General features: G+C 39.2%; 1 protein-coding gene and 1 pseudogene across 1 annotated transcript in view; both read right to left on the reverse strand.

Annotated features, from left to right (window-relative positions):
- LOC121151066 (alpha-2-macroglobulin-like) overlaps positions 1-16,119 on the reverse strand; it is a 38,128-nt gene extending 22,009 nt beyond the window's left edge. Inside the window, exons 1-14 of the mRNA XM_040972246.1 lie at positions 15,913-16,119; positions 13,356-13,539; positions 12,207-12,366; positions 11,998-12,050; positions 10,469-10,489; positions 10,027-10,195; positions 9,171-9,255; positions 8,546-8,666; positions 7,714-7,828; positions 7,471-7,580; positions 4,689-4,850; positions 1,852-2,070; positions 1,555-1,615; positions 395-540 (exon numbers count right to left, since the gene is read on the reverse strand). Of these exons, the coding sequence (XP_040828180.1) occupies positions 395-540; positions 1,555-1,615; positions 1,852-2,070; positions 4,689-4,850; positions 7,471-7,580; positions 7,714-7,828; positions 8,546-8,666; positions 9,171-9,255; positions 10,027-10,195; positions 10,469-10,489; positions 11,998-12,050; positions 12,207-12,366; positions 13,356-13,539; positions 15,913-15,980 (1,674 nt within the window). The 5' untranslated portion in view covers positions 15,981-16,119. The remainder of the gene's footprint in view (positions 1-394; positions 541-1,554; positions 1,616-1,851; positions 2,071-4,688; positions 4,851-7,470; positions 7,581-7,713; positions 7,829-8,545; positions 8,667-9,170; positions 9,256-10,026; positions 10,196-10,468; positions 10,490-11,997; positions 12,051-12,206; positions 12,367-13,355; positions 13,540-15,912) is intronic.
- LOC121151044 lies at positions 2,894-3,343 on the reverse strand (annotated as a pseudogene).
- Positions 16,120-16,453: the final 334 nt, after the last annotated feature.

The following is a 16,453-nucleotide window of genomic DNA, read 5'->3' on the forward strand; positions in this document are numbered from 1 at the left end:
TCAGTGTAACTATTGTAAGAATCTCTTAATTTCTTTACCTACTGTCTTATTAATTTAGAGAGAAAGAGAGAGAAAAGACATGCACCCTTATCCACTGATTTACTCCACAAACAGCTACAAGAACTTGGAGTCAGGAATGTGGAGTTTCCCACGTGGCTCTCATAGATTCAGTTATTTCAGCCGTCACCTGATTGCTTTCACTTTTTTCATAAGCAGGAAACTTGGATGAGAAGCAAAGCCAGGGTTTCCACCCAGCTACTCACACAGGCAGTACAAGCACCCCTAGCGACACTAACTTCCACGCCAAACGCCCACCACCATTATACTTATTTTTTGATTGCCATCCAGTATTCACAGTTTTATATTTTGACATTTTATGATAGAAAGTACTTACCTTGTTGGGAAGACAGTTTTCCACCTCATATTTTTCAGAATCCCCAATCACTTCCCCGTCAGGTAAAACGATGAAGATGAGCAGCCTAGCGATGGGAGCCATGTCTGACTCCACAGGGATTGACACCGAAGAATGTCCTTTCACGGCTGCACAGAGAAAATGGGAGAGTGAGTCCAGGTTAGCCGTCTCCAAGGGCTGAAATGAATTAATTTTTCTTATTCAAGGTTATTTGAGAATTTTGATGAAGCCTTTCTGCTAGTAGAACTGCTAGGCAGTATATAAAGGATGTCTACCTCTAAGAACTCCAGCTTGAGAAGAGAAACCTCTCCCAAAGCCCGTCTTTCCTATATAAGCCATATACTGAATTACCACTAGTTCATCAAGTTGGCTCATCTATGTAGTGTTCTAATGCTATGTCAGTGTTTGAAGACTTCTGTTTCATTGTTGTTTCATGAGAAGTTACTCTAGAAGACAAGAGGACTTGACATTGTATTCAGGCTTGCATCCTCCTTAACATTTTTATGTAGCAACTATAGTAATTTTGTCTTCAAGAGGAATATTATTACGTCTCCCCAGAAGTTATGTTTAATGCTTGCATAGATTTGCAGAGGTTGCATAAAGCTTTCCTAACTCCACGACAGTGCTTCTGTGTTACTACGAAGATGCAACCAGAACATGGCTCATTGAGGTGTCTAGAAAGTCGTCTTTCAGATACCATTCAGCTAAGGGAAATTGTCATAGAGTTCTATTTCTTTCATATTTGTTCATGAGGCAAGTCTATGACAATGAAGGAAGTACTCAGTTTAACTCTTCATAAATCATAACTATTTTAGAAGGAAAAACAAAATAGGTATATAAATGACAGTACAAGATATGGTACACAATCCACACTTCACAACTTTTTGAGACGAGGGTCAGTGAATATCTGTGGTTTAGAAGCTCGGAATAAGTATTGATCATCACAACAACATCAACACTGCCAATAATCTAAAATGGAATGTGCTGAAAAAACAAAAGCAAGTATTCAACACAGAGTGAAAATATTAGTACATTTCCTCCTTGTTATTGTGATTAGAAGAACTTTTTGATATTTCTGTCGTGTAAGGCTCGGATGTTTGGGAAGGGGTCAGGAGGGTGGAGATTACGCGAATACTCACCACTGCCCGGCTCCACGGGCACAACATGAGTCCCAGCTCGGACAATGCCTCCCTTTGCCATTATCTACAAAGAACAGAAGGATAAAGCCATTCCATTTTCCTGATAAAGATCTTAGTCTTACTTTCTATACGTGGTGCTTATTTCTTTGAGCCTGGGCTGGCAATAACAAATCCCATGAAAAGTCAAACTTTCAAGGGAACCTGAATCGGAAATCAGAGAGTTGTCTAAGGAGCTTTCTGATGGCTTGACTCCCAGAGAGCTTTGGGCTGCACAGGAGTCAGTTCAGCAACTGTTCTTACCAGGTAGTGGATGGTGAGCTCCTGTAGAACGTGTTCATTCACAACGTAATGTGCTTGGATCATAAAAGTTCCTCCGCAGTGTAGTTTTTTAGTCACTGGCTCAAGGTAGACAAAGCTTTGGCTCCGGGAATATACGAGGTGAGCAGTGTGATGTGCTGCTTTATGATCTGCAGACAGCCATCTGTAGCTGTAACAGTTGGAATCACTCTTGTATTTGGCCTAATGAGTTAGGAAAACATTATTTTGTAGATTATATTTCACACACACACACACAAAAATCAATGTTCTCACAGAACTGCGTGAGCTTACATCCGACCTTAACTAGACGCTGGACATCTTTTGCTTCAGATCAAGGGAGAAAGGCAACCCTTATTTTGTTTATGTGTGTCAAACACAGACATGGTTGTGTCTTTATGCTGCAGGGTCTCCTGGCCTTGCTATGTATGTTTCTGAACCGTGTAACAGGAGGAATCTTTTGTGTCTTTGCCTTTTCATGTATTTTTGGCAGATAGATTTGGAACTAAGAAGGCTCATTTTGTAGGAATTGAAGACTCCTGCTTCAGAAAGTTCCCACCACTTTTATGATGGGTTTCAACTAGATATTACGAATAGATGATGCTAGCCCCAAGGTTCTGAAAAAAATCTTTCAGTAAAGAGCATTAACATTGAATGGACAAACTCACTGAGGTCATCTACCCCTCTGGATGTAAGGCTGATGGTATTGGATGCTTCCTACAATTGTGGATTCTTTTGGCTCTGAGACCCCACCTGAGTTGTAGCTCCAACTTTTATTCATACAGAAATTCTTTTTCTTTTTTTAACTGAAAGAGTTGACAGTTTCATTTTCACATCTCACAGCACAAATGAAAATTTCACTTTTTAAAACCCCACTTCTGCCCTTCAAAACTATTTTTGTTAATAGGGAAGGAGAGCGGATCATCTTTGTCATGCTGTAAGAAAACACAGAGTCACAGCACCATGGTCTCCTGGTGAAGCAGAACAGGTGACACAGAACTGCTCAGAGGAGGCTCCCCCGCTCTCCTTAGCTGGGAGAAGTGGGTACCATCATGGGACAGGAAGGAGGTTTCACTAGGGACCCCGATATTGGCATATTGGCTCCCATGGGTGGCTTCATTCCAAGAGCCGGTCCCATTGGCATCAGCCCAGGGGAGGAGGGCCCATCGCTGACATCATGGGAGGACCTCCCATATGGAGTTCTGGCATCATACCAAGGTGAGGAGGACCTGGCAGACTCAGGGCAGGAGGCTGGGGGGATAGGATCGTGTCGCTGCAGGTGGAGGAGCAGAGAATGGAGTAGGAGATATCTCTTCTTGCTGAAACACAGCTGTTGGCTCTCCATCCATTTCTAATAGTAGTCTTTCATGTTTTCTTCGTGTTTCCTATAACTGCAGTGTGTCTTTCTCATAAATGGAGAGTCATGGGTGAGGTATGTGTTGCAGTAATCACAGTAAAACTTGGGCATGTTGCTGCTGGGTAGATTGGTCCAGAATTTATTCTTGAGATCTTGCTGGACTTACTCAACCTTTACTGAGGTTCCAAGTAGCAAGAATAATATTTTTGCCAGCAAAACACTTTGTCATATTTCAGAATATGCTCTAGCAAGAATATATGTGTGTGTGTATGATCATTGAGAAAGAGGAAGTACTTAAAAATAATAATTAATTAATTAGTTAATAATATTTTGATAGTCAGGACTAACATACATCCTGGAACACAGAACACATTCAGGGCAGAGAAATGGGTGTACATTCAGGTTTGAACAGTTAGAGGTATAAGCTTTTATGCATCTATTTAAAGGCGAATCAATAACATGAAGACTCCCAAAAGCCAAGAGTTTTCCCACACCTTGATTCTGTAACACATGTTGTGTATCTCTAGGGGTGATCAGGGGACTCTACACCATTTAATATAAGTTACATGTGTATGGGCAGGCCATTTGAGAAAATTGGAATATCAAGACAAAAGTCAGATAAGAATTTATGAAGTACATGTATATTTTTGAAGCCCAGTGCTAATTGTTAAAGGTAGATGAAGGTGGAGACTGGTTTTCCACCAATCCTATCTCTATAGGGACATCAAATTTATAAGCTATTCACACGCTAAGTCATCTTGATAAGACTTACAGTAGTAGATGTGAGGGCCAACCTTCTTGGTTTCAGTACAATAATAAGGAACTCTGCACTGAAGAAGGCAAGAAAGAAAGAGATGCAGGGAGGAGAAGAGGTGAATGAGTTCTCCAAGTGTCCACAGTAACTTTCCAACAGCAAACCAAAAAGAAATGGAAATGAACAAACTGCCTGACAAAGAATTTAAAGGCAATGATTTTAAAGAGCAATTAATGACATTTAAGCAAAATATAGATGAGTAATTCAAAGAAATGAGGAGTACAGCTTATGATATTAGTGAGTAATTGTGCAGAGAGCATAAAAACAGATCAGAAATCTTGGCTCTAAAGAACTCAACAATGATACAATATCATTGGTGAATATTTGGGTTCTTCCTACTTAGTGATTATGAATAATTGCTATGAACAAGGATGGAAAATGTCTTTAGATTTTGTATTCCATTTCTCTGAATATGTGCATGGAAATAAGATTGCTAGATCCTAAGGTCATCACGCTTTTGAATTTTTTTAAGTGCCACACTGTCTTCCTTTACGGCTGCTTCATGTTTTGTTTCCACCAAGGTTGCTACAAGAGAATTCACACTTTTAAGTTTGTTTCCTTTTCATAAACTTTCAAATGGTTGACCTGCATTTTGTTTCTGATTTTTAGAGTTTTCTTTCCGTAGGACAGTTAGAAAGTTCCTCAACTTACCTGCACCGTCAAGGAGGTGCCTACAACATTGGTGGTGTTGATGGAGAACTGTACCACACCCTTCTCATCGGTGGTAGCATTGGATTTATAGTCAGCTTCATTTGCTGTGATGGAGATGATCTGATTTGGCATAGGGTTACCTTTCCCGTCTGTTAGGCGCACCTGAAGGTTAATAATTGTGGGTCAGTTAGATGGATAATAACCAGGAAGCACTAAACATACTCATTGTATCATCAATATGAGTGCCTCTCCATGTTGAAATGTTTAATCCGTTCAGATCTATTTGAATTCCAGACACGTGTTGTGTTATTAACTTCCTATAGATTCTGAAGTTTTCTGAAGTTTCCTAAGTGTAGAAATAAGCATTTTTAAAACATATTGTCCTGTGTGCTCCTCCAGTAGGTTTATATTTGTTGTGTACTTCTCAACCTATAGCTTGAGAAGGTAGACAGAGAGCTAGTGATTTATTTCCCCCCAAAATATTTAAAATTTGGGAGAGGATCATAATATTAAGAAAGGTCCTAAAGCCAAATTACTGCTGATATTGAACTCTGCAGATGAGCGAGTAGCCCAGTTAGGATGGTAAAAGAAGGTGGTCAATTTTCAGTATAAACCACTTTTGACATCAAAGGATACAACAGAATGACCTGATGTAGTGTCTATAACTGCATGATGCAATTAGACTTGCCAATGAGAATGTGGCTGCCTGTGAGAAGATAAGAACATGCACATGATTGTGGTTCTTCCTTTTCTAGTGAGAGATGTGTATGATGTTATTTAGTAGAGATAAAATATTGAAAGTTACAATCCTGGAGCCACCCTTGTGGCACAGTGAGGAAAGCCACTGCTTGCTACATCTGCCTTCCGTCTGTTCTGCTCCCGATTCAGCGATCTGTTAATCCAGCATGGAAAGACGCAGACAATGGCCCAGGTACTAGATCTCTGCCACATACATGGTAGATCTGGATGGAGTTCCTGACTCCTGGCACACTCTGTCCCCGTTTTGGTTGCTGTGGCCATTTGGGAATGATCAAGCAGATGCAAGATCTGTGGGCCTCTCCCTCTCTCTCTGTCTCCCTCTGCCTTTAAAAAAAAAATGCAACTTTGAAAAAGTAATACATATTTCTGAGAAACTTAAAAATAGTCCTTCATTTTGGGAAGTGACATTTAAGCTAAAATTTCTGAATATATGTTGCTGTCATAACATGCCAAATCTTCTGTAAACACTCCGCTTTGCTGAGTCTAGTTTCCTGTCTCCCCCATCCCCCACAGATGAAGTACTGTAACATTTCCATTAAGAACAAACTCCCCATGTGGTTACACATGAAGTTCTGTAATCTCAGAAAGCTGAGGTCAGGAGGATCAATGTGCCTATCTTCTTACGATGGAAAAAAATCACAGTAGAAGGGTTGTTTTTGGTAGATATATGAGAAAATTTGTGTATTTCAAGTCCAAAAACTTGAAATCACATTTTCCTCCAAAGTTTGCACCTTTTAAAGTACATGTTTGTTATCACAGAGGACGAATGTAAATGTAATATCCACTGTGGATTTGAGCAATGGGTGATGACTGAGGAGACTGAATTTAGTGGGAGCTCAGTTACAGGGAATCCCACAGACCCAGCCTGACTCTCAGCAGAGTCTGAGACAGGAAACATCTGCAGTGTGTTAAGATGGAGTCAACTGTGTGTCTTAATGCTATGATAGAAAAAAGGATGAACAATCCCATGGTTTGCCTCCCCCTTGAAATCAGGAACTTTGCATTGTTCCATAGCCAAATGTGCACCACTCCTCCTTTGATTTTTAGTGTGAGTAGGGCACAATTTTTAATTGAAATTCAAATTTTAATTTAATCTAAATTTAATTTTTAAAAATTTAACCAGGACACAATTTCATTTAATCTGACTTAATGCACGTACTCATGCTATAAGAAAAAGTACAAAGTTTATAACCAAATAAAAGCATGAGAACCAGCATGGCTGTTCCAGGGTTAACTCTTGGCTTTGACTTCTGAGTACAGTTTAACTTTGATTCTCCAACCAGGCTGTGGTTATTTCAGGTGATGCCATGGAAGGAAAATAATAGATAGTAAAGTTCTTAACACTGCAAAAAATAAAAGTCAGTATCATGTACACTTTCATGAAAAGTAAATGTTTGAGGCATAACATTTGGACATCATTAATTTTTAAGATTTTTGTGAAAAAGTGATATAAAAGTGTGAGAAGGAGGTGGAGTAACATCAGGCAATGATATTTGAGAAGTGAAAAGCCTACACAATTTGATAAGGTATGTTTAAAATAGTTTTTCTGTCCTAATATTTATTTATTTTTGTCATTTGAAAGACAGAGAAGCAGAAAGATAGAGGTTTTCTGTCTGCCGGTTCATTCTCTAAATCCCCACAGCAGCTGAGGGTGACACAGGTCAAAACCAAGAGCCTGGAACTCAACCTGGGTCTCCTACATGGGAGGCAGGGACTCAAGTACTGCTTCAGAGTGTGATTAGCACAAAGCTTGAACAGAGATTGGAACCGGAAGTCAAGTCCAGGCACTTCAATGTGGGATGCTGGGATGCTAAGCAATGTCAACCACTGCACCCAATCTCTGCCGCACTGGGGCTTAGCAAAGATTTTGTGAATTAATGGAGGTTCTATTTTTCAGTGGTTTTACTTGTTTGGTTACATTAGTCAATGTGATGAACCAGGTAAGATCTTATCACAGACCATGTTGTTGTGCTAAGTGAATGAACAGTGTATATTTTCACTTGTGAATGATACAGTACTCCACCTTTCCAAAGAAGGGTATCCCCGGTCTGAAGTATGAGTCCACTTTCACAAATGAGAGTTCAGTGATGGTTCTTGTGATTTTGCTGGATGCTTTTCCTGTTAATTTAACTCCTGACAGTGAAGAATAAAAACAAAAAAGTTTTATAGGAATAATGAAATGGAAATTTTCATAAACTGGAATGCACAATTTAAATAAACCATCATTCAGTGTGGTCTTTCTCCCACACTCATGTGGTGCACAGACCTGTTCCTTCTTCTTGGATTGTGGCCTCAACAGACAGCTGCATATCATAGCCTTCCTGCTTCAGCTGAAAGGCCTTGGTTTTTACTTGCCAAGAGAAGCAGCCGTGACTGTTTAGCTAAAAGGAGAGAAAGTAAAATACAAAAATATAATGCATATTATCTTGATGATAAGATCAGTGATAGTTAAATCTGGTGAAATTTGGGGGAGGGCAACTTACATAGGCATTTTCTAAGTTGGAGATATGAACACAATTAATATTTAACATTTCAGGATAATAGTCCTTTTAGGAAGAGTTCCCAAAAAGTTCATGGAAAATGCATACTTGGAAAAATTATGAATTTCAATTCTTTTGCACCAAAATAAAATTATCTTTGAATTCCATTTTCACTAATTCTGAATACCCTTGTATAACTGAGATTATATATTATATTTTATATTATATATTATATTTTTGAGGCTAACTTGAGATTCTGCCATTGTGCAGTGAGATTTCCTTTGGGGTCCTATGGATAAATATATCCCTTAGCATCTGAAATTTCTCTAGAGAGGATGATATAGAAATGTTAAATATATTGGGTAGTCTCCCAGAAGCATGAAGCTTCAGCTGTGACTGTATCTTTCTCAGCACACAGTGAGGGATCATGCTTCCCAGTTCCCTGTCATGTGGCTGTGGCCATATGGCAAATTCCTGCTCATGGAAAGACAGCAGGAATGATATGCTACTCAGTTAAAGTGGCTAAGAGATGTGTGTTTTTTCACCGTATGCCAACTCACCTCCTGCCAATGAGTTTTCGGTTGTTAGTCCTTAGTCAAGGCCTGGTTTTCTACCCACCTGGTGACTGAATTTCTCACAGAATGCTTGGGACTCTTCATGGTAGCAGGTGGAAGGGTGGCTATACATCCTGCATAGGCTCACAGTCACGTTTCCTGGAACAGGTTTCCCATATGTGTATCTGTCATGAGAACATGGCCACAACAAGATTGAGCACCCTCCTTTTCTACCCATTGGTTCTGATCCACAGTAACTAACCTTTTCTCTCTTCTTTTCTCTCTTGTTCTTCCTCCCTCCCTCTCTCCCTCACTTCCTTCCTTCCTTCCTTCTTTCCTTCCTTTTCTCCCTCCCTCTCTTTCTTCTTCCCCTTGCTCCCTTCCTTCCATCTTTTTTCCATCATGCCTTTTTTGGTGTGTCTACACAGCTTTGAAGCATTTAGGATCAGCCCTACTTAGCAAAACCTCTAGAAACCATCCCCCTGGCCCATGATAATTATAGTAATACTAATAAGGATATGAGGTAAGAAGGAAAAGTTGAAAAGCAGCAGAACTTTTGAGATAGATGCAAACCCAAAAGTACCTGAAGTATTTAAGTTGTTATTGCTGCCAGAGAAAATGGCCCAACTATACCAAATGGTGGGTACCCCTTAAAAATGTCCCTCATAATAGTTAGAAAATGAACTCACAGACCACACACGGATACATCCATCACCTCATCCAAGATGGTGATTGTATTGGGTACTGTCACTTGGACTTCAAACTTGGGAAGCACTATGGATCAGTGATAAAGGAGATTTTTGATTAGTTGTTTTCAAGTGTGTGTGTATGAAGGTGGTTAATATTTTCAGATTTCATGCCACAATACTCTATAGCATTTCAGGACTTTGAGAGTCCTGTTTTCCAGTATACTCATGTCCACCTCACTCAATAATGGACATCTTGAAGTGGATGTTGTGGTAGAGTTGGTTAATGTGTGGCTTCTTCTGGAGTGCTGGGTCAAGTCCTGGTTAATACTTCCAATCCAGCTCCTTAATAATGTGCCTGGGTAGCTGCAGATGATGGTTCAAATATTTCAGTTCCTAAATCCACATTGGAGACCCAGATAGAATTGTAGGTTCCTAGCTCTAGCCTGGCCCAACCCAGGCTGCTGTGGTTATTTGGGCAGTGAATCCATGGAGAGATGATCTCTTTCTCTCTCTCCTTATCTTTGCTTCTCTTTGTCGCTAAAATAATAAATAAATACTTCTCTTTTTTTGTAAATGAAAATATTGGTTGAAAGTTTTGGTTGAAGGATTAGATCACTTCACTATAACCTTAATGAATTATGGAAGATGTGCCAAAACCGGGATATTTAAAATGTTTTAAAATACTATTACTGCAAAAATATCCCAAGTAGTAGATCATTGGACTTAGATAATGTTGATTTTCTTCTAAGCCAAGATTTATCTATGGGAAGTGGAAATATTTTGGATGAGTTCAAATTCTAGGCCCCCAACATTTAAATCTGAAGAAAAGAATTCAGTTACATTCAGTGGACCCTACCGAATTCCTCTACAGTGAAGTGGTGCTCCGTCCTTCCACCTGATTTCTTCTGTACCACCACTCTGTAGGAGCCCTCGAAGGGCTCTGATGAGAGGGGAAGGGACAACTGCTCGAGGCCACTGACTAACTTGAGATTCTGCCATTGTGCAATGCGATTTCCTTTGGGGTCCTATGGAAAAATCAGAATTTACTAGAGTGCCTAGGACATTGGAGACAGTTTAGAAATCATCAGTGAGAGCCATTGTGATCCACAAGAGAACAGATGGAGTGGTGTTTAAGGAAGAGACTAGGGGTGAATTATAACCATCCTGCCCCAAGTGAGTTTGAAAATTTGACCCTTACTGACAATTTCTCTGAAATATTACAAAAACCCCTCAGATAAGGACATTTCCCTCCCAATTGATAGGGTTCTTTCTAATTATGAAATGTCTTACATGCTTACCTGAATGTATGCTAGTGGAATCTGAAAGACAAAAGACAAGAAGCTTGTAAGAATTTTCAAATGTTTCCAATTCTGAAATATAAGCAAGCCAGCTGTGTGTGCGTAGATCAAGTTTACAGTAGAAAAAAAAATTGCAAGATTTCAGGTTAAATTTTACAGAATTTTAAATTAACCCCTTTTACATGATTAATAAGCAATGTTAAGAAATAAACCAGCCAGAAGTAACAAATATATTTGTCGCTGATACTCATTAGGAGTAGGATGGCTAATGTTGTGTGTTTATGGCAGCAAAGTGAAGAACATTCTTTTACAATGCAGTTCCATAGATCGAGAAATAAATACAGATAGAACTATGTCAGTCACAGTTATTAAGACTGGTCGTAGAATTTTTAGAAGTTTCAGAAACAAGAAAGAATGAGGATAATTCCTTTGTTATTAATGTTTATTCACTCTTAAAAGCTATTATGAACTGCCTATTTCTGTGCTACATATCACTCTGAAGCTGAGAAGATGAGTATAGCAACATGCAGTAGAACAGTTTGTGAGATCTTTAATAGGGATGAACGGACAAGAAAAAACCTCGCATACGTGAGATTAATATTTATCTGCTGCCTACCCATCTATCTATACCTTCATCATTTATCAGTCACATATCTTAGTGGTGGCAGATATCAACAAGAAAAATAAAACATGGTGAAGTTGATGGAGTGACGACCGTGGTGTTTTAGATAGAAGGGAAAAAGTAGAAGCTGGGAGTGCAGTTTTCAGGTAATCACAGTGATCTGTTTTACAGATAATACTGGCCAGGCTCAGGTGGCAGCACTTCAGGTGGAAAGAGGGAGGCATCCTGGTGAAGGAAATTCTTTTCCTTTGCAATGTTATTGATAGATAAATGCACGTGAGTATAGTTATTTATAAATCTCACCTTTTGTAGGTGAAATGAAAGTGAGTGTAAGAGAAAGAGAAGAAGTCAGGATCATGCTATAATCTTTTGCTTTCGAAACCCTAAGAGCAGAACTATGTTTTTGAGATGTTGTGAAGAAATACACTTAGGAGAGAAAAACAAACAATTCTGTTTGACATTTACATTATAATATAATGAAAAGGGTGGTTTGTGACCAGATATATTAAGCAAATCGATTCTTTCTTAGCAGAGGTTTTTGAAGTGTTTCTAGAAAAAGTCTAAATCTCTGGGAAGTTATGGCATTGGGGTTCTTTCACGGTTAATTTGTGTCTATCATTCAACAGACCTTTAAAATTTCCCTAGGTGAGTCTGAAAGAAAGAATAATGATATGATTGAGCACCAATACCTAGGTACCATTGAGTACCAATACCAAGACAAAAAGGATGAGCTACCTTCTTGATGTGGGAATCTAATGTAAAAGAGGATCTTGTGCTATTGTGATGTTAAAAATTAGTTAGTGACAAGAAATTCTTGCTCTCCCTGCCTTTCCTTTAAACATCAATATCAGTTTCCACTGGATCTACACAGAAGATAGTGATTTTATGTAAACAGTTGTAAACTCACCAACTCGTTTAGTGGGCGAAGATTTTCATCCAATGAGACAATACGGAATTTCACTGAAATAGAAAAACTTTCTGTGAGCACCCATGACTCTTTAACTGGTCATGGGTGAGGCAAGTTCTTAAGGTACCAGGGTAACAGGAATTTTAGGGAATTTAGAGGTAGAGGAAATATTCTTCCTTTCCAGTGTCCTAACTTGGGCCCCTTTTTACCTGTCTGCCCTGGTTTATAGACCGGCTTGTCTGTCTGCACAAAGATCAGGCTGTCTTCATTTTTAATTAACACTGTGGTCCGTTTCTTGAATTCTTGGGTTGCTCCTTTCACTCGGATAGTGAGGAACATTACTTCCTCATTGGATGATGACCTAGGTACCTGCAATTCAGAAACGATCCTGAGAACTCATCAGGCCTCCCAAGTCTCCTCCCCCATTCTCAGTTCTACTTCTCCCTGGACACCTTGACGTCCGTGTCCAATTTCACTCCATCATTCTCATCTAGAAAAGCTGGCACAAACAGGGAATACTTCTGTCGTTGTAAGTGGGAAAATAAAACACAAAGTAGGAGGAATTCTATCAATATGACAGATGATGATTAAGGTTCACATCTTCACATACAGTGCCGATTCAGTTACACACAGAAGCTGGACAAGGCAAAGTTATGTGCTCAAAAGACATAGAACATCATGTCTTCAGCATTTGATAAGACGTTCACAGTGCTTTATTGGCATTATATTGTGATGCTTTCACAAATGAATAACTCTAAAGAGATATTGGAAATTGGCAGCAATTCTTGTTCTGAAAGTATGGAGTGATGTATTCCTGTTAGCTTGCCACTGGTGGCTCATGTTCAACCTTGACCTGACTTATTTTTTTACATTTCAATTTTAAGGCAAAGTCACATTTTCCTTTCATCTGTTTGCTTTTCTTGCTGGTAGGATTTTACTTTGGTCAGTAAGTGATTTTTTTTAAACTTCGTGTGAAGATTTGTTTTTCAAGGTTGGAAACTTATGTATTGCTTCTTAGTTTCTACATTTAGTTGCTGCATTTCAATCACTGCCTGACGTTCTTACCATCCATCAAAATTTTATTTTTTATTAATTTGAGATGGGGGGATGTTCTCGTCTGCAGGTTCATTCCCTATGCCTGTCATGGCTCATGTTAGGAGCCAAGAACTCAGTCCCTCTCTCTCATGCATGCCAGGCGTCTAACTACCTTAGTCATTATGATTGTAACCACAGTCTGAACAGGTATAGACTACGGGTCAGGAGCTGGAGACAGAGCTCAAGCCCAGGCACTCTGACACAACGTCTTGTCTTGATGGAATACTAGACTCCTTATCCTTAAGCCAAACAACCACACTCACAGTGAAGGGGAAACAGTTGAATAGATCCTTCTCCACCACCAGGTCCGTGAAGAGGCTCCTGTTCTCCCTGATTGACTCCAAGGAGGCACTCACAGTCACTGTCTCATTCAGCTGGCTCAGAAGGATGCAGCCCTTCTCTGGGGCCCCTGTATGGATCACAGAGGGGACCAGCACCATGTAGTTTCTGAAAATGAGAAAATCCAGTTAAAGGAGACTGAAGAAAAAGACTTTGCTAGCAATAGCACTAGTTTTCAATATAATTATTGTTACTCCTGCAGTTTTTAGTTTTTCTCTTGGGAACTGGGACTTCACACTGGTGGTAAGCACCCTGTTACTTGAGCCATCACTACTGCCTCCAAATCAGGAGCTGAACTCGGTTACTGCCACTGGAATGCGGGCATCCTAACATCTTCATGACTAGGCTAAATGTGCTCCACTCCCAAACTCTGTGTTTTTTTTTTTTACATGATATGCATCAGAATTGTTTCCCTTTTGCATCATAAGCCACGACAGTGAACATCTTTCTAAAAACCCCATTATGTGACCATACATTTGATTTTTAAAATTTTTTGATTCACAGTTGATGGGCCTTGTGGATGCCACAACAACAGATACATAGATGTATTTGAGATACAGGTTAGTTCAGGAATCTTTGTTGTGGAAAGAACTGCCATGCATCAGTTGCATAGGTTCAACATCCCTGGGAGAAGCATGTGGCCAATGCTTGTATTCACTTCATAAATGTGTAATCTGAGGTTCAAAAATGTGAGTCACTGAAATTTTGATTGTGGTAAGCAGCTGGATGTTTGTGTTTTAAATATATGCCTTGCAACTCAATAACAATAATGTTCCCATTCAGAACTGACTGAATTAGGATCTTAGTCACTCAAAAACAGGACACAAACTTTCTCTGTGTCCTAATTTATACTTTAAAGTTGACCTTGTAGTTTTCAAACAGAATCCCTGAAATAACTTTTAGATACTTTTCTCTGCTTATTTTCAAAATAGGAGCTATCTTAAATCCTTCTTTATTCTTCAAGCGAAAACACTGCTTTTGAGAATTTCATGTAGACTCTTAAATATAATCGTTATAAAATGCCCAACATCCTCTACTTAATAATATATCTGGAAGTCCTTTTTGCCACAGTAAGTAATTTGACAACTTCCCAATTTTTTCCTCCTTGATCTTGAATTTTCATATCTTTTGTCACAAAAAGCTCATCCAATGAATTCAATGCTTTAAAACATTTTCTGGGATCATTCTTTATTAATAAGAATATAAATATATATGTGTACAGATACATACAAGTAGTATTTAATGTGAACTCTTCAACTACATATAATAGCAGCAGTAAAATGATAAGCATTAAGTGTCTTCTTCTGATTGATTTATTTTCAACAAAACTGGGTTACAAATACAAGGAAAATAAATATATCACAAATCATGATCCATATATTTTAAATAAAAATTGTAAACACTTTGACGCATATTTTTAAAGATAAGGATTAGCTGTTTGTTCCCTCCCATGAATTTGTTTGTATGTAGATGGGTATTGTATAAATTAACTGAAACCTGTCATTGATTTTTTACTATTTTTATTTTGTGTATGCATATGTCCTAAGAAGAATCATTCACATAAAAATGACCAAGTGATATGTAAAACAGAATTAGCCTTCTTGCAGTTCCTTCTGCAATCTATTCTAAAAAGTCGCCCAGTATTTTTATATCAAGAATTGTTTCTAATTAGTTATCAGTTGAAGATTCCTTCAGTTCCTCCTTAAAAGTGTTCAAAGAATTCATCACCAGTTGAGATGTAAAAGGATTTTCCACCGTGTTAACGGAATCCTTTGCTTTCTCAGTGTTAATACCAGTATTTCAAATTATTTTTTATTTGGCTCCACAGAGATTTATATTCTGGGACAATGTTCCCTGGTTAAGAGGAAGAAGAGACTTGCCTTCTTTTATAGAAAAGAAAAAAGATGGTGAGGAATTAAAAAAGAGCAAATAAGAAACAGTAAATGGCATGTTTTCAAGTGGATAAATCACATGAAGATTAAAAAACACGTTACTTGGGGCCGGGCATTATGGTATAGTGGGTTTTAAAGTTCTACCTGTGATGTCTGTACCCTTATGGGTATGGTTCAAGACCTGGCTACGCCACTTCCAGTCCAGCTCCCTGCTCATGTGTCTGGGAGGGCAGAGGAAGACGGCTCAGGTGCTTGGATCCATCAGCCAACTGTGAGAGCAGAGGAAGTTCTAGACTCCTGGCTTTAACCTGGCCCCACCCCCGCCAGGACTTGTGGTCATATGCGGCATGAGACAGTGGATGGAAAATCTCTCTCCCTGCGTAACTTTGCTTTTAACTTTAAAAACAAAAACAAAAACAAAAAACAAATAAAGCCTTATCAGTCTGTGATGCCTTAGAGAAAGACTGCATATCATCAGGGAATTTAGAGATGAGAAAAATAGATTTCCAAACGCGCACAATTGAGAGATGTCAATCTGAAACCAAGGAAAGGACACTGAGTTATGCTTCTAGCTCTGTGTGGAACTCACGGTTTTCCAGAGAGGGAGGCGACCGCATGCAGGAGCCCCAGGAGGAAGAGGAGTTCATTTTTCCCCATGCTGCAGGGGAAGAGGGAGATGAGCCAGAGGAGAGCAGATCAGACTGCCCCTGACTCCCTGCAGTCAATCTGATCCCAAACACTCTCAGAGGAACTGGGTTTTATGCTGCTCTGTGTGCAAACAGGAAGTGCCACCCACACAAAGTCTCTAAACAAAGTTAAGAACAGTCTCTGAAAAGGTCATTGATGGATTAATTACAGCCAAGGTTAATCCCTGGCAGGCTAACTGGAATTTATGGAAGGATCAGCTTGACATTCCTGTTACTGTTTGCTTTTTCTGAGCTTTTCTGTAAAACAGCTAATCAGTTTTCCATCCCCTTCTCTTACTTTCTTCGCCAGCCCACATAGTGTCATTTATGACTTTCTTCCCATCTTTCATGTGAGCAATTGACCTGGAGACTACATTTTAAGCAGCAGTTGTGGGGCAGGCTCAAAACAGTTAATTCACTTTAAACCAGTATGGCTGCAAGTCT

Source organism: Ochotona curzoniae, unplaced genomic scaffold, assembly GCF_017591425.1.
Source record: "Ochotona curzoniae isolate NIBS_2020 unplaced genomic scaffold, NIBS_Ocur_1.0 contig_2235, whole genome shotgun sequence".
Lineage (NCBI taxonomy): Eukaryota > Metazoa > Chordata > Mammalia > Lagomorpha > Ochotonidae > Ochotona > Ochotona curzoniae.